Source organism: Ammodytes marinus (assembly GCF_949987685.1).
Source record: "Ammodytes marinus genome assembly, chromosome: 7".
Taxonomy (NCBI): Eukaryota; Metazoa; Chordata; class Actinopteri; order Uranoscopiformes; family Ammodytidae; genus Ammodytes; species Ammodytes marinus.
Window position 1 is genome coordinate 6,970,178 of NC_137211.1, and position 17,816 is coordinate 6,987,993.

The following is a 17,816-nucleotide window of genomic DNA, read 5'->3' on the forward strand; positions in this document are numbered from 1 at the left end:
GATGGGAGAATTATTCAGATCCTTAACTCAAGTAAAATGAACCCCTTTAAAAAATATTCTACAAGTATAAAAAGTCTTTAATTGTAAGCTTTACTCCAAAGATTGGTAATATGGTCAGAAAAGTGAAAGTAACAGTAGGCTACCCATGTTGCAGTATATTATACTAGGCCTACTTTGTTTTGATTGATAGGCCCAAGTGCACAAAGCAATTTATTGTTTTAGCTGTATGGATATGGAGCCACGTTTGACCACCCTCTATATACTATTGGGTATATATACTAATATAGTGCTGTACACATCTGAAGGTGTTGTGCTTTACTTGACTATTTCCATTTTCTGGACAATATTCCCCATGCAAAACGCTTTACTTGAAGCCCTTGAAAACAATCAATATAGGCCTTTCTTATGTAATCCTTTGTTATCCTTAAATCCCAATTCTGCCCTGACCCATGGATGCACCCTTCACCTCAGTTTGACCCATGGACATATAAAGAACTTGTCTGATCCGCTAATCACTACAATACCCATAATTCTCCGCGGCCAGGCCACCCCCACTACCAGCTTCTATGAACTTTAACCGCATTGTGTCTGTTTATTTGGGTGTCGGAGGAGTGGCCCTGCTATGATTGACTATCAGCAGATTCCGGTGCTGCTATCCGAGCTGCAGGACATGATCATGGGGAGCACGCTGGTCAAATGTGCCGCCACGGACCTGGGCATCCAGTGGGCCGGCTGGGCGCTCGCTGCAGCCTTCAAGACCGAGAAGTTCTACGATTTGGCAGGTAAAAAAAACCGTTTCCCTCTGCTCGAGACTGTTGATGCATTGAACTTGAGGCCATGTGTTGCCAAACTTTTGCAGCTTGACTTGGTGTGAACTTGATGAAACGGACGAGCGAATCACATGTAAGCTTCTGTTCCGAAATTGAAAGCTGTCATTTATTTCATTAATTTCCATAGGAACGCTGTGAATTTGTTATAACTTAAGAATGTGTTTCCACACTGCGCTCAGACTTTGAAATGTCATCATTACAAAACCAGTGTTATCTAAAGAAGCCTTGTTGTGAAACAGCCTGCAGCTCCTCCTTCACAGCTTAAGACGCGGCACATTTATCCAATCAGCTTAACATAAAGGTCTTGTGTCAGCAGGGGCGTAGAAAAGAAACCCGGGACCCTCTGTCTAAGGGGGGGGGGGGGATGGGGGCTTTTTGTGGGTCCCAATCAAAGAATTGGGCAACCTGTCTCGCCAATAGAGATATGTGCTACCTGGTCTCACCTTTGCTTCAATTAAAATCATCTCCAGTTCAAACAACCTGCACAGCATTTACAACAGCAGTAGCCTATAAGGATCGACAAAAAATGTATATGCAACTTTTCTATAAAAGAAATTCTGGCAAAAATGACCTAATATGACCTACTTCTAGCCTTTTGATTATGATGATTTCTCTTTTTAAACTATCTTTTGCTTTTGGTATCTTGGTCAGACAAAATGTGTAATGGGTAGGCGTCACCCTGGGCTGTGAGACGTTGCGGTCAGCATTTTTCACCATTCAGTGAGCATGTTGGAGTCTTAACGAATAATGAAAATAATAATTTCTATAACCTTTTAGTTGCAGCACCTTGTATCCTCCCTTTTAACCAGTAAGACTGCAAGTTTTTTAACAGTGATCGACATTTGTTTAAAGTTCTGAGCATAAAAAGTTAAGTGTACGACAAAGGTGACGAAGTTCGAGAGTTAGTTAAATTTGTCTGTACTATGTCTCCATTGGCTTAAATACTGAAACTATTATCAAATCCTTTTTTACATGTAAAACAGTGCAGCTTACCTGTCGACACCAATGACAAGTGAATGACTTTAGACACTTCACTTTTACTCGTCCTCTTGTCTTCCTCCCCTGCGCGTTGAGCTCCTGGCAATTTTACCCTTGGACTTTGGAACCAATTGCCGACACTAGTATCCTGGGTAAAAGATTTATTGAACACGCCTTACTCTGCGTGGCCATTCGCCATGCCCATGTCCCAGTAACTCCAACTCTCTCTCTCTCTCTCTTTCTCTCTCTATCTCTTCTCTTTTTTCTGCCCCTAGGTTCTGGCACCTTTATACTACTTGCCCACCTGAGTCGGTTTTGGGGAGGAGCCACTCACACCCGTCAGAAGGTGCAGACTGGGTTGGTGACGGCATGGGGACTCAGGTCAGTAAAGGAAGCAATAAGACCCCCAATGATGTAACACCCAGTGACACCCCTACACTCAACCCAAAAAGGAGTTCTGAATAAATGTTCTTGCTCTGAACCCAACAGAGTTTTGTTTAAGTTAAGGCGAGACACTGCAGGTGAATATATGGGTAAAAGGTTTAGCTTTAAGACATCATCGCTAAACTTTGACAGCTGATGAATATTTTTTTTAATAATTTTTTTTTCAGAAATGTTGGATGAAGCCAGATGCATTTTCGGGATGTTTTTAAGAATAAAACGTATCATGAATCGGACCATTAACAACTCATGTACAAATCATTCTGTAATAACCTTCAGAATAGTGCTAAGAATTGATTATGGAAAGTTTTTTTTGATAGACAGGACAAGCAAATTAGACAAGGATCTCCAAATCAACCAGTGTTTGAAAAAACAATGTTTCTGCCTGCTGTGTCTTGCCTTAAGTTATGGAGGGTCCTTGGCTAGGAGCTAATGAATGTGAAACCCTAACGTCAGGTTAATGAATAATGGCCCTGGTTAATATGAATTGGACGTTAACCGTGTTCCTGTTCCTTACACAGATTGGGGACATTCCTCTTCATGCGGATCTTGAAGGACGGTCATGATCGCAGGTTCAACAATGTCAGAGAAAGCCCAGGGACTTTCTTTGTATACTGGACTGTTCAAGGTACACGGAGGCAGTGTAAACGCTTTCCTCTCATTGCCTCAGTCCTTGACTAACTGTAAAGCGAGTGGCCCTGTATAAATCACTGTCTAGTTTCTACCTCTATATATTCATTTATTCTATGTAGGAGCTGTTAGTTACAGTAAGTTGAATCTATCGAGATCATTCAAGTATTAAGGCGAGGCGGTAACACGGTGCATTTTGTCAGCCTCCTGGCTCGTAGATTGATGTTACTAAATTGAAAAACCAAAAACTGCACCAATTAATTCAAACCATATGAGCGATGGAAATAAACATTGAACTAGAAAAAATGAAATTCTCACTGAAGAAACAAGAATAAAAATTGATCATTGATCACCTCAGTCATATCACATCTGGTTGCAAGAATTAGAATGGTCGTTTATATATTTTATTTGTTATTTACGGAGGGATGTATGTCATCTGTGCAGACTGATCTTGAATATTGAAAATTGTGATGGGTTTCTACGTTTTTCATATGTTACATCTATTATGAACCACTCTTGGCATATACAATATATGGCATATACACTACGGACAATAACAAACAATATAGAAGAAGTAAAGAAAGGTCACTAGTAATGTAGCCTATACCATGTGTATACTTAATTTTAGCTACGCTGTGTAACGCAATTATTGTTCAGATGATCTGTCTGTTTGGTCGATAATATGCCAGTGTATTTGTTAAAAAAAGCATTAAGGTGAAGCCGATTGAAGATAATACATTTTCTCCTGTTTCTCTCAGCCTTGTGGGTTTTCACGACCCTCCTGCCTACCCTTATGCTGAACAGTGAGAGGAAAGACGTTCCTCTGGGGACCAGGGACTACATCGGCTGGAGCGTGTGGGGCCTTGGCTTTGCCGCAGAGGCCATAGCTGACCAACAGAAGTGGCTTTTCAAGCGTGACCCAGATAACGCAGTAAGTTAACAGCAGACCTCATGTGCAAAACCCTAATCGGTATGAATGCCTCTTTCAGGGTTTTAACATATTTTTACTGACCAACTTCCTGTTATGCCTCCAGGGGAAATTCATCCGGAGTGGTCTATGGGCGTACAGCAGACACCCAAACTATTTTGGAGAGATTTTGCAGTGGTCGGGCCTGTGGCTGTCTGCCTCATCAGTGATGCAGGGTCCCCAGTACCTGAGTGCTGTGTCGCCTCTGTTCGTCTGGTTCCTGCTAAGCTACGTTAGCGGTATCCCCATGCTAGAGGCGCAGGCCAAGAAGAAGTGGGGAACCGACCCAGGATACCAAGACTACATCAAGAACACTCCTGTTCTCTGGCCATGGCCTAAATTTTGATGTTATAATCTGTAAATTTGTTTTCTCAGATGGTGTACCAATAATTGCCTCGCACAAAGAATGTATACACATTTCCTTTTTCTATCTCCTGTGTTGGATTCTGTAAAATAAATTCCATTGTTTCGTTGTCTAGACTCAATATAAAAGACTTCTGTGTGAGATCTCTTCGTGGCGTGTCACAACTGAAATGTGTTGTCGTAAAGGGTACAAAGCTGCCTTTTTATTTTCGCATCAGATATGATTCTGAAATCGTGAATGGGTCTCGAGCTCGTGGTTTGGAAAGGAGCGAAAGAGGTCATGATGTCATACTGGAACATCAAGGAGACACCTCTTAAAGGTGATAGTTTGGTTCATGGGACTGTTTCAGCTACTTTCTGAAGAGCACAATCTGACATTGGCCCACTTGCGGAGATGAGCGTAGGGTTTACTGACCTCTTGAGCAAGCTCCCAAATGTCTTCCAGGAGAGACCGTCTGAAAATGAGTGCCGCGATCACCATATTTAGACAATAATATTGCTCAGTTAGATTTCCACCCTACCTTTGAGTGTGGATTAGTCAGATGTTTGGAACAGCTTTTACATTTCACTTTCTTCTTAAATAACTTTTATTGCTTTCTTTGTGGTGTAAATACTAAGGGAAATACAGAAAAAGGTAAATAAGGAAAGTACGATTAAAGGAAAAGTGCCAGTTAACGGACAATCTACATTACATTTAAAAAAATATATACTATGCATCTTTTTAGGACATGCAAATTTGCCATTTTACCCAGCCTTTAAAAAAATTCATTCTCCATCATTAAAAGCACACCGATAATGTTAAGCCATTGTAATCTGGTACGTGTCTTGCCCTCGACTCTGTTCTCTTAGCCTTCTTTCCAGCAGTGAGGAAAATCTCTACCTAATATTGGTCAATTTTTACAGTTCCTTCCATATATCTCAAGTACAAAATAAGACAAGTTTAAAAAAAAAAAAACGGGAAAAGGCATATGCAACTCTAAAAAGTATGATTATGATCCATTTGTTTGCATAATCTACAGCATGGTTGAGTATTAATACCTTTACTGCTGATCGTGGGTATGATAAAAAGACAATTTTACAGATATTCTCTCCATTCTTGACAGCAGTTTGATGCAATATTGTCCTAACAACCCTTCCCAGACAGTTTAAGACCTGACACTCATAACACATATCTCACAACGTGCAACCTGCATGTCCTCAGCAACTCAAGTGTCATTCGAATCACAATTGATCTTAATTTTTTATGTTAAAGTAAAAGTGTCGATACCAAACCAAGACATTTAAAGATGCCTTAACCTGATTCAAAATTCAAAAATCTCCCTTGACACCCTCTAACTCAGTATTAGGATTGACAAAAGCCACAAAACATTTCAAAAGAAAAGACTCTAGACATTTTTCGGAAGGTTAGAAATGTATTTTATAAGTTACATGAATTCTAAAGCGTGTATTTGAGTACAAAAAGTGTGTTTGTAGTTAATCAAACAATGCCACAGCAACTGAACTGGCCAATCTTATAAGTAACTGCCTCTTGCAAAGGGATCGCTCTCGAGTAGCCTCCCACAGTGCAAACATTACACGGATCAATAAACATCAGAGGAGCAAAAATTATTACGAAGATTACAACCCGCAACATAAAACCAGTGAACAATGTCCCTGATGATTACTGGCAGTGCGGGGTAAACTGGAAAACACAACTTTTTCTTAAAAAAAAAAAAAGGTCTCCTTTGAAGGCTGAGAAGATCTGACCAATGAGAAAGATCTGCCTCAAGGTCTCGTAACTAGAGTTTAGTTACAGTAGGGAAAAGGAAGTCATGTGTTGATCGTAAACATTTTACAGCACCAATTCACGAGGATGGGGTATGGGGGGGGGGGGGGGGTGAAGGAGACAATCAAAACTTAAAATACATCAATCTAAAGAAAGTTACTAACATTCAAACTTACAATGAAATGCACAAGATTCAGTTCAACTTCTGAGTGACACATGAGTTGAAAAGAATGTCAAAAGAAAGGATTACACTTTAGGGGGCAGCAGGACACAATGAAGCCGCTAATACAGTACATATTTTCACCTACGCGCATATTTTTCAAAAAGGAGTTATATACAGAACAATCCCAAAAGGTGTTTCGAGGTGAAAGGAGAATGTCTTGCATAGCGAAAGCATCCTTCTAATTTGGTTTAGGAAAAATTATCCTTTTTACAAACACGAAGAAAAAACATAAAAATACAACTAATACCATTTGTGGAATATTAAAACGGTTATAAGTAAGACGACTAAGATGCGATCAAAGCAGTACCATGTTATGCGCAAATGTAAAATTCTATTGCTTGGAAATGAAGTGGGTTAAGTGTTGCGTCTTTTTTTGGATTATTTGAGCTGTGGAGATGCAAAGAATTTTCCCTGGCGAGAAAATCCGACTGCCGATTTGCTCTTGCTCCCAAATCTGCAACAAAGAGAGAGAGAGAGCACATAATGACATTTAGAGGGATGAGAGGAGTCAATAAAAAGGCAGTCGATGAAGGATAATGAGATATTTTGCAGTAGATTAACTTTGATGAAAAGATGTTCAAAAGGAGTCAGCTTTTCTCTGAGACTATCTTTCCTGAACATTTGAATCAGCAGCACTCAGCCTTCATACTAGAGGCAATTAATCACAGAAGTCATTGATTGCACAAAAAGAGTTTAAAGCCTCTGTAAACCCAAATCCGCAAGATCTGTCTAACTATGTCATTTGAAGAGTTAGTAGCATGATAGTAAGCATCTGAAAAGGCATTTTTATCAATTCAAATGACAGATAATGTAATTTAGGAACGTTCTATAAATACTGCTTGCCATGGAAACCGATCGATACTGCCCATACAGTTCTGTCAGACGGTCCACACAGCAAACAGCTTTTTTTTTTTTTACTAAGTTGTATATAATTTAGATTTTTGTAAAAGCTTATTGAGACACCCACCTTTGATATTATAAATGGATTTTTTTGACTAGTTTAGAGCAGGTTTCTAGAGGCTTTCAAAGCAGTCCAAGAGTGGACTGTGTGCTTGTGTGTTTACCTGGGTGTCAGAGAGGACTTCATGCGCTGAGACAAGGAGCTGGAGGACGGGGTTTTATAGAGCTGGTGCTCCGGTGTAGTCAGAGGTCCCAGAATGCTGGTACACACTGCAACAACACAGACACATCACAATCAATTTAAAATGTCAGGCAGACAATCCCAGGAGGACTCAATTAAGTTAAAGTGAGCTCGTACTTCTGTCGGGGGTGGCGTAGCAGTTTGCGTTCTCGATGATCAGGTGATCCAAGTTGGGCTGCTCGTTGTCTGTCATCACAAACTGGCTCCAGTAATCGGCCGGCAGACACAACAGGCGCTCCACGACCTGAACAGTAAAAAGGGATTAGAAGAGAAGAAAGGAACAATACAAAAGATGGAGGTTATTTCAGTGGGTTGCCTCATCCTCATCTCACAGCTGGTTATAAAAGAGGCCTCGGGCAACACAGAGGGGATTACAAGGGAAACAAAAAAGGTCTATGGTACTGTAATTATGATCTGAAGTGACTTATGTAGTAGAGAGCTTTTTGGTTGTCTCCATATATTGCGGTAGGCGAGTTATTGTGTAAAGCAATCTATTACATTTCATTTTTCTTTATAATCTATTAATTACATTTTTTTATGTTAAAATCTCATCGTGACTTTGAGAATGGAGTTTTATTCTTGTGGTAAAGGGTTTGATTTAAAAAGGAGACTGCAGACGAATGAGCTGAAGGCTAAATCTGGTACTAAGCATCTTTCGTCATTGTTTGAGTTGAAAGTATTTTGTATAAAGACCCTTATGCAAATACAGATTGAGAAACAAAAAGAAATATTAAGTTCCTTGAGATTTCCATGCAATGACAGTATTGGTTGCTGGCATTTTATCCCCGGCAGTAGCCATTCAGTTCATTTTTCTATAATAACCTCTCCATATAGTTGTTTTCATTGTTAGTGGCCATTCCAGCGCTGGATTCAAACTGCCTCCTAATGCACAGGGGTCTTACAAGGAGCGATGCACAACTGCAGTGTTTATTCTGCCCCACTGTTTACTTTAGTTGGTTCACATTAAAAGCATTCAACACTGGGATGGCTTTTATTGTGGAGTAGTCACACAAAGTTCCAACCAAACAAGACACGGTGGCTCGGTTTTAAATAAAGCATATTATGTGTGACGGGACGAGGAGCGGCTGAAGTTAGAGCCGTTAGATGAAGAGCTGCAGGCAACAGGCTGCACCTACAACTTCTTCTTAGCAAGGTGACTCACTGGTTTTACTTACTCAGCACAACATCAGATTGTGGTTTGGCTCATTTTGTGATTAAAAAGGCCATTTATTGACCAGCTTCTTTATCTAAACAAGGTGAGTTTGTTTGTGGACGCTGTAAATAGATACAACAGCTGCTCTTCTATTGTGTTTTGTGTTTGCTGCCCCCAGAAACCGATGACATGTAGTAATGAAGCCACATTTGCTGTTACCACCAATAGCCTAACCATGCATGTTGCAGAATGAACTTTAAAGTTTTTCTATATTTAAAGGGTAACTGCACCCTCTGTTTGAGCGTACTGCACAATTTTGAAAAATGCATTCAGACCATGGATTCTGAATTCTGTTGTAGAACTGTTTTTAAAACATTCCGACATCAGCCGGCCGACATTCGGGAGGGAGGGGGCCGCACGGTGTCTGTGAAGGAGGCGGTCTAGCTGCCACTCAGGAAAATCTGAATGACATGACTTCCTTGAAAAATCGAGTGACACAAAGTCTAACGGCACTGTCGCTACACAGTGAGCTCATATGCCACACAGATGGGTCGTCTGAGGTGGAGGACTTTTCTTATTTTGTTAATTGTCATGATGTACCAAAAGTACATCATGACGTCATATTTCGAACACGAAGGAATTTTTTTTTTTTCAAATCTTAGTAAAGCTCTAAAATGAAATACAAAAAAATTCTTGAATTGCCGATATTGAACATATTGCAATTTTTTTCAATATTAACACCAGCATATATGTGTTCCTTAACAACACAGTGATTTAATTCAGCTTATAGCTCAAAAAACAAGTAAAAGGGTGCAGTTGCACTTAGACTGACCACAGTAGAAACATGATATACTGCAGACATTATGCATGGTTGATATGATATGAGGCGAACCTTAGGCTGGCGTTTGGTGTCCTGCAGGATTGTCATGGGGTCCGGGTTGGGAACGGCATGTCCCAGGATGGTTGGACCGAAAACTCGGGCCAAGTTACTGATGTCCATCCGGGTGTCCAGACTGTCAGCAACTCTGAAAAGATTTTATTTCATTTCATTAATGACCCTGTGAGTTATATGACATAAGAAACCGCATTTAAAAAAAAGGTGGAGTCAGCAATTTTGGAGATTGCTTGTTTTTAAAAATACCTAGGCTCTGTATTCACACTTGTCTTTTTGTTCAGAGCGAGCACACACACACACGATCATGAGATTTTTCAAAAAGTGATTTGGACAACAAGCTTTCTGCAGAATCGCTGACTACACCTATAAAAAGGGTATTTCAGGTGAAGTAAACAGAATTTCTTGCCCTTTTAAAAAATCAGGGAATTAGATACAGTTATGGTGTCCATTAAAAAATCTCTGCACAGTTTTGCCTAAAGCTACTTAACCCAATTAAATTTAGAGGATGCAGCAAAAAAAAAAAAAGGTTGGACCAGAGAGATAAGAAAGCTTCTGTGCACATCAGCAGATTCCAACACTTAATTTGTAGCGGGAATATGGAAGGCATCAAAGCAGGGCAAAGGCTTATTTAAATCAGCTGCATTGGGAAACAGGTATATACATAACTTGTATAAACAGCCTGTGGTATACAGGAGTGTCATATCAACAGAGTAGCTGCTAACCTTTGAAGGTGAAGGACCAGGAAAGCCAGTGTGTCTCTGTTGGCCCGTGGCAGGTCTCCCAGGGTTTGGTACATCAGCGCAATGCTGTTGTCATCATCTGGAACCTCTAAAAAGGGAACAAGGAAAACAACTGTTGTCAGCAGAGACCAAGAAAAGCAATGTTGTTTGGATTTTTCATTTTTATTATCCAATTCCAGTGTCAAATAATTACTAAAACTTGCTAACAAATGTTCCTGGCAACTTCCCACCCAAGGTTTCCATTACTTCTCGGAATAAATTGCAAAAACTAAAGTAGAAGAAATGAAATCTACATTTAATTGGTCTGTTGTGCAAAAGTCTGCTATCCATTACTAAAAAAGTTACAAAGTATACATTTGTTTCAATATTAACCATAAATTGATTTTGTTGAGTGTGACAAGCATATATTTTTTTAAACGCACACAAGAAAGCTGTGTTTGAAAAGTCATACTAACGTCCTCCCTCCTACACTCACATGTATATACTCCATACTGTCTACTTAACGATTGATTGTGTATGCGAGGTTCGTCGGACCGTTTACAGAAGCGATAAAGAATTCTTAAAAAACCATGTCGTTTGAAAAGACGCAATGCATTGTGGGACAGATGAGTAGGAAAAGTATCCTATCAATCTATACACAAAATCTTCCCGGAAGTACGTACTCACCCGGGCATTTCTTGCCTACACAAACTCGCATACACAACCACAACATACTCAAATTGACTTCAAAATTAGTATGAGTACGTTATGAGGAAGTTAGCATGGCTTTTCGAACACAGCCACACAAACAGACAGACAGACAGACAGACAGACAGACAGACAGACACACACGTACCTGCTGCCTCCATGAAGCGGCGGTTGAGGCGGAAGGTGAGCAGAGGTTCCTTGAGGTTCCTCAGGAAGTCCTTGAGCAGACCGGTGACAGCGTTGATGTCGTCCACCTTGCTGAGCACCGGGACAGTTTTACTGCGGAGAAACTTCTCCTTCAGATCCTTCACTGTGCGGTCTGAACCGGACAGACGGTACAGGCCAGCCTGAGGGGAGGAAAGACCATTATTCACTGTTTAACAGTTTATTACCTTGACATCACATTATCTGGAATGGGAAGGGGAGTATAGTTTAAAAAAAAATAATAATAATCTACATATTTGTTTCAGATTGGGGGGAAATAATTTCATAACGACCATCTCAAGAAAATTGTTAATTAAATAGGATTAAAATAGAAAGTAGGAACGGAGTTAAATATGGAAAAACAACAGAAGGAAGAGACAGCAGGACAGTCACACAGAAATCTACACATTTGGAGCCCTTCCACGATCCCAATAACGAATGTAATTGCCCAGAACAGATTGTCTAATCATCATTTCAGCTCTCTGTCTCAGCTTATAAGGAAAATACATTAAATATAATTACTGGAGCGATTCATTCTTTGTCTTTCACATTTCTGTAAGTTATTAAGAGAAGAAACCCCCTCCTCACCTCATGCAGGCCCCTTTGCTCGATCTCACTGATACAGTGGACGACGAGAGGAGGAATCATGGGCGACCTGTCGGAGACGTAGTCTGCAAGCACACCCTAAGAACAATAGAGAAATGGGGTGAACTGTTAGCACTGTGATGTATTTTCAGAGAGGATATAACCATTTAGATATACCCAAAACATCGCGAAATAAAATCAGTTTTGAAAAATATTCTGACACACACCTCCCCGATTTTGACGGGTGTGGCCCCCATGTTGGGGATGCATGGCAGAGGGCAGCGCTCGCGACACTCTGGGTGAGAGACCACTCTGCAGTCACGGCACTTCAGGGAGATCTTGCCAAACTTGATTCTCTTTCCGCAGGGAACGCACGACTCAGGCTTAATGACCTATAAAATAAGTTTGACAGGATTTAGGAGGCTGGCAAAGACAGTAGGTCAACAGATACATATATATATAGTCGGCTCAACCAAGAAATTACATTATGTAAATGTACTGCATAAAAAGGAGTGTATACATGAGGAGTGGCCGTTTCACATTTTCCTAAAACTGGTGTCAGCAAGTTTCTGTACACACATCCATAAAAATAATCCATGAAAAGTAAAATCGGTATGATTTAATTCTGAGAACAGATTGTTGGCAAATAAATGCCAAGTGTGATGAAACTTGTTGGCAGAACGGCCACAATAAAACGAACAAATATCCACGATAACCAACATGTTGGAGCCACCATGACAGTTTGATGCCACTATACAGCATAAGCCTTACATTCAAAAAGAAAATGTGCTTTTCTAGTCGGATTAAGTCACCATATTCCTTCACACAAAGCGCATCCTTACAGTTTTGGAGACAAACTCGTGGAGACGGACTCCCCCGTTGCTCTTTGGAGTGCTGGGTTGAGCTTTCATCTCCATTACAGGGTTCTCTGGAAGCTTGAAAACATCCTGAGATTTAGCAGATTCAGAGTCCCACTCCATGGCAGCTGAACAGGAGTTAAAAAAAAAAAATGTGTTACATACCGTGGAGATTATGCTGTTGAATCACTGCTGCAGCACATTCAGGCCCAGGACATCCATTCGAATAAAGTCACATTTTTGACAACTTTAATGGTTTGATTTTATGTTGGCTGCACGAAGGCATGGCAACGTCTGATCTTTATTTATTTAACAGGAAATTGATGATGATTTTACATAGGCCTAGATTTGTCAGTTATCCTTAAATGGCTCCAAATACATAATGCTGCCTTTGATTTAAAAAACAAAACCATGTCATCCAAGATTAAGATAATATTTAAGGGCACAGTAATGACAACATTTTCCCTGTGTGATTTTGGCAGCAAAAACAATGATGTCATTGTCCCAAACAGGACGAGAGGGAGAGAAAATAAATATTATGATAGTAACCGCTTGACCTTTAATAAATGGTTCACTTGTGTGTGACTAATGAAGCTAACCGGATGAGAATTAATAAAATCATTTCATCTGGCTCTAGTGCAGCCCCAGGATACACACTGCGTCATGTGGAGAGTCTTACCCGTCTTTCTCCTGCTGCGAGTCCAGTAAGGAACCGTCTCAATGGTAGAAATGGCCTCAACTGGTCCTCCATCCGCAGAGACAGTCACTGTGGTCTTTGACACGAGGGTCTCAGCTCCCTGATAAGATAGAGTAGAATATACTGTACTGTCATACATCCAACCAACTATGTCAGGGTCCAACAAGTATAAGCACTGCTGACAAGCTTCCAACAAACACATTTTGGTCACTGCATTTTGACCATTTGAATTTGAAAGGACTGTGGATGTAACTTATTCCAACACTACATATTTGAGTGAAGAAAAAAAAAAAAAAAAAAACTCTACCCTGTCTGCAGTTCTGCTTGTTGATCGAGAGCGTTTGGAAGCGCCGGGAGGACCGTCCACGTGATTCCTCGAGGAGCGCTGAAATCAAGACAACAGACATGATACCGAATACACCTACAGTACACAATGAAGACATTCTTCCTAAAAACATGTTTAAGGTGCACATGTTTAACTTACCCTTTTTTCACGTTTCTTGAGCCGCACCGTCCTCAGATTAGAGGAATCCCAGTCCTGTTGAAGATCAAGCCCATCAGAATCAGATTTAAAAACTAGAGGAGATCTTACTGTATGTTCCGGCAATGTTAATTTAACTTTTCATGAAACTGAGAAGGGAAAGTACTTACAAGAGAGTCATCGGTTTTGTCGTAGCTGATATCTGACAAGATGGAGGCGGACTCGTCGATCCTGGTCAGTCTATTGAGAGCAACAGAATATATAAAGTCAGTTAATAAGTATCTCCATCAAAAACAGTGTTATAAATTGTCTTATTGTAAATGTTATCCTTAAAATAAAATAAAAACAACTAAATGAATTTAAAAAAGGGAGAGATGTTTTGAAAGTGCATTGGAATGGTGCATTCATGTGATAAACAGATGGAGAAGGTAATGGACGGGGAAATTGAGTACGCCCGTTTAGAGTTAGCGCATATGAATAAATTTCTGCATTGCATTTAAATCAGGGGTGTCAGATGTTCACACATGCAAATGAAGGTAGAGCACCATCAACACTGTTCTCTCTATAGCACCACACGGCTCCAACAACAGCTAAGGAAACAGATGCAGCACTAACAAGGCAAGTATAGACCTATAAACATTGCCCTGATATAAATTGCTGAATGTGTGGGTTTATCACCTTCGGCTGGTGTTCATGCTGGCTGTTGCTGCCTGGGTGTTGAGGAAGGCCAGAGCCGAGCGCTGCTCTGCACTCAGCTGGATGCTGTTACTGGATCCTTCACTGATCAACAGGTCCCGGATCAACTGGAGCTGACGGTCCTGTATTAATGCAAGAGAAACAAATGAGGAACTCCTTGATATATACGTAGATTAATACTAATACTGCGTGCCATGAGGAATTAGAAATATTATAACATCACTGTCTGTGCGTCTACATGAAGTAAGCCTTCGGTGATAACACATGGATTTAATTCCTTCTGCTGTACGTCCAGGTTTTTCTAAGCGGTAGAAGCAACAACTGAAACATTTCTTGGGCAGCTTTCTTACACTGCAAAACTGAGAAATGCAAGGCTTTATCAACGTTGTGTCAACTCGTTTGGAAATTGAATGTATCCGGCATTCATTTATATACAAAATAAAAGTTAGGCACTATCGGCTTAAATAAACACATCAACGAACAAAGGTGGGCATTGACCCAACATACCAATTTATCACAGTCATTTTCAGCCTTCTGTCTGCGCCTTATCTCCACGTCTACTTGGTTGCGGGCATGTTTCAGTTTGACCTCCAAGGCTCCCCTCTCTGTCTCCGTCTTGGTGAGCGTCTCTTTGTAAGAGCCCAGCTGCTGCTCCGACCACAGCCATTTGCGACGGCAGTCTTCAAAGTTTTGGGCCATCTGGATGAAGTCTGGGAAAGAGGATGCAGATAGGAATACGTTACAGATATCTGTATGAACCCAAGGCATTTGTTTCAACCATAGACTGTATATAGGCAGGGTTCCCACACAATTTTACCAACACATTTTCCATGAAATTTTGCCCTATTGTCCATAACCTTATTTAGGCCTGTTTCAATATGGCTCAATAATGAAACTCTTACAGCATTTCTCTAGAGCCATGTTTTATATTTGTCATTTAAAAAGGCATACATTATTTAACACACACTTCCCAGGCATTCTTGTGGATAAGCAAACAGCCAACATTTTAACAATAGTAACTCAAGGAACTATTTGGCATAATGTTAGACATGTTTGAAATTTGTTTTAACATTTTAAACAGTAGCGAAAATGATTGTAAATTCAAAACAATTTCCAGGTCTGGAAAAAGTGTCTTCAAATTCCATTACTTATCCTGGAATTTTCATGACCATGGGAACCCTGTACAGTCTATGAAATGAACCCAAGGCATTCGTTTCAAACCACAAGCTACTCACTGGGCTCAATGTTCTCGTTGAGAAGGTCGACCTGCGTCCTCAGCTTATCATATAAGCCCTGGAGGCTCCGCACAGCCGTCTCCATGGTGTACGATTACTGAAGACCCTAAAAAGATGTACAATGAATACATTAAAGTGTTATAACAATGTGAAGACGATTGTATAGATTGAGTTCATATATGGCTGCTATGTAATGTAGCTATTTCAGCACGACCTAGCAATTGTTAACCGGAAATATTCACATCCTCAAACGTTATTGCAGGGAAAACAATGCATCATAAGGCAAGTTTATTTACAAAGCACATTTCATACACACAGAGGCCATTCAAAGTGCTTTACATGAAATGCTTTAGAGAAAGGGAAAACATTTGTGAATAAAATAGGGAGAAAATAATCGAAAGCCATGGATGTACATGAATAATTCAGACTTTGTAACAGCAAATTCAATTGTGTAAGTCTCAGAAGTCTCTCGTTTAAGCTTTATCAATTCAATTGCTCATTTCAGTTAAAAGCAGAGGTGAACGTTAAGGTATGTAGTTTAGTTTTAAAAGGTAGCAACAGTCTGGGCCGATTGTGCATCTTCAGGAAGTTTAATCCAGGTTAGGGCAACATAAAAGATTTATAAATTACCCGTTTTACCTGCAGGCTCACATAAATACGCAAAGTTTGGTTCATCCGCTTCTTTTGTATATATTCTACAACTTATATCTCCAGGGAATATTTTTCACACACACTGGCATGATTGAAATAACATGGCGGTTACCGACTTCACCTGCGACGTAAACTTTTATTTGTACTGACATATTAAGAAGTTACCTACCGTTTCGGTGCCGCAGAAATGTAGGATAGCAAAATCCTTTCGGCGATGATCTTTTTTTAATTTCTCCTCCTCTTTGTTTTTTTCTCTTTTTTTAGCGATCCGCTTGTTGCACCTTTATCCGCATCCTCGCGCAGCCACAGATACAATGAGCGCGTTGCATTTCAAATTTCGCCTCTAGCCAATCAGCACACGGCACTACTCCGGCGTCACCGCAGAGTGAGGTAATGACTTCCGACTGCGAATTTTCAAAACAAATCATCTGTAACGGCCATAAACCTTTCTTTATATGTCTATGCCATAAACGCTACAACAAAGACACAAAACGGACAGAAATGACTACAATAAACGAATTTGAAATGTCAGTTTCAACATATAATATTATGAGTTAGCAAACAATCAAAGATTTACACAAAAAAAAATACTGGAATAGAGGACTTCCGGTCACAACTTTCAAAATAGTGTCCCTACTTTTAATTATTTTGCCTATTTGTTTGTTTTGTTTGTTTGTTTTTAAGTTCTCAATAAGTGAATACATGTAGGGCATGTATTTAAACGAATTCATAAAAAAATATAACTAAACACTGGCAGTAGGCAGCTGTTTAAACTGTGTGTGTGTGTGTGTGTGTGTGTGTGTGTGTGTGTGTGTGTGTGTGTGTGTGTGTGTGTGTGTGTGTGTGTGTGTGTGTGTGTGTGTGTGTGTGTGTGTGTGTGTGTGTGTGTGTGTGTGTGTGTGTGTGTGTGTGATTGTAACGAAAAAACGGTTTTTCTCCCATGGAGTAAGTGGAAAAATATGCATTACATGAAATGCAGCCCAACTGAAAATGGGGAGGCACAATGCCCTGCTCTGTAGCACTGATGGAGCAAAAAAAAAACACGCATTATATTTCATCCATGTTCATACAATTTTGTCAATCCAAACAATTGTTAGTTGCACTATTGGTTCTATTTATGCCTGAGATTCTCTTGTGTCTTTATAGGCTACATTATTTTTCATGTTTGTCGCATTATTGGAGGGAGCCTGAGATTTGTTGTGTATGATAAATGAGGGAAACTTCAACTTGATGTAGCTTGTGGGGTAAGGGAAGGGTCCCTCACGTGGGCCTATATCTTGTCAAAGTGGTTTTTACTTTGACTGAGGCATGGACCCTGGTAGCCCATATCCTCTTGAGAATAATTTATTTCATGCTTTCACGTGTGGGTATAGGCCTATATACTTCTGTGCATGACATGGCACGTACAAATGTCTACAGGATTACTTACAGTAGGCTAATATCTGTAGAAATTAAGGCACTACACAATTGTTGTTATAGCGTATAATACGCTATAACAACAATTGTGTAGTGCCTAATACTATTAGCCCACATAAACTAGTGGGTTTAAATTATGTTTAAGGATTTAAAATATTGCACATCAATTTTCAATTACACC

At 40.1% G+C, this 17,816-nt stretch overlaps 2 protein-coding genes across 2 annotated transcripts; one reads left to right on the forward strand and one right to left on the reverse strand.

The window, feature by feature from the left end:
- Positions 1-622: 622 nt before the first annotated feature.
- On the forward strand, positions 623-4,353 carry LOC307253575 (uncharacterized protein; the record flags this gene model as incomplete). Its single annotated transcript, XM_080031685.1, has 5 exons — positions 623-782; positions 2,084-2,189; positions 2,771-2,877; positions 3,638-3,810; positions 3,914-4,353. The coding sequence occupies 5 exons, from the start codon at positions 623-625 to the stop codon at positions 4,190-4,192; spliced, it is 825 nt and encodes a 274-aa protein (XP_079887811.1). The 3' UTR covers positions 4,193-4,353.
- A 1,564-nt stretch (positions 4,354-5,917) lies between these two features.
- On the reverse strand, positions 5,918-16,522 carry racgap1 (Rac GTPase activating protein 1). The gene is made up of 17 exons (XM_080030477.1): positions 16,389-16,522; positions 15,569-15,674; positions 14,841-15,043; positions 14,316-14,455; positions 13,808-13,877; positions 13,641-13,694; positions 13,464-13,541; positions 13,139-13,256; positions 12,445-12,587; positions 11,830-11,994; positions 11,606-11,701; positions 10,962-11,160; positions 10,109-10,214; positions 9,384-9,516; positions 7,456-7,582; positions 7,262-7,367; positions 5,918-6,651 (listed from the first exon to the last, which is right to left on the reverse strand). Exons 2-17 carry the CDS (start codon positions 15,651-15,653, stop codon positions 6,576-6,578), a joined length of 1,899 nt encoding a protein of 632 aa, XP_079886603.1. The 5' UTR covers positions 15,654-15,674; positions 16,389-16,522; the 3' UTR covers positions 5,918-6,575.
- Between the last annotated feature and the right edge of the window lie 1,294 nt (positions 16,523-17,816).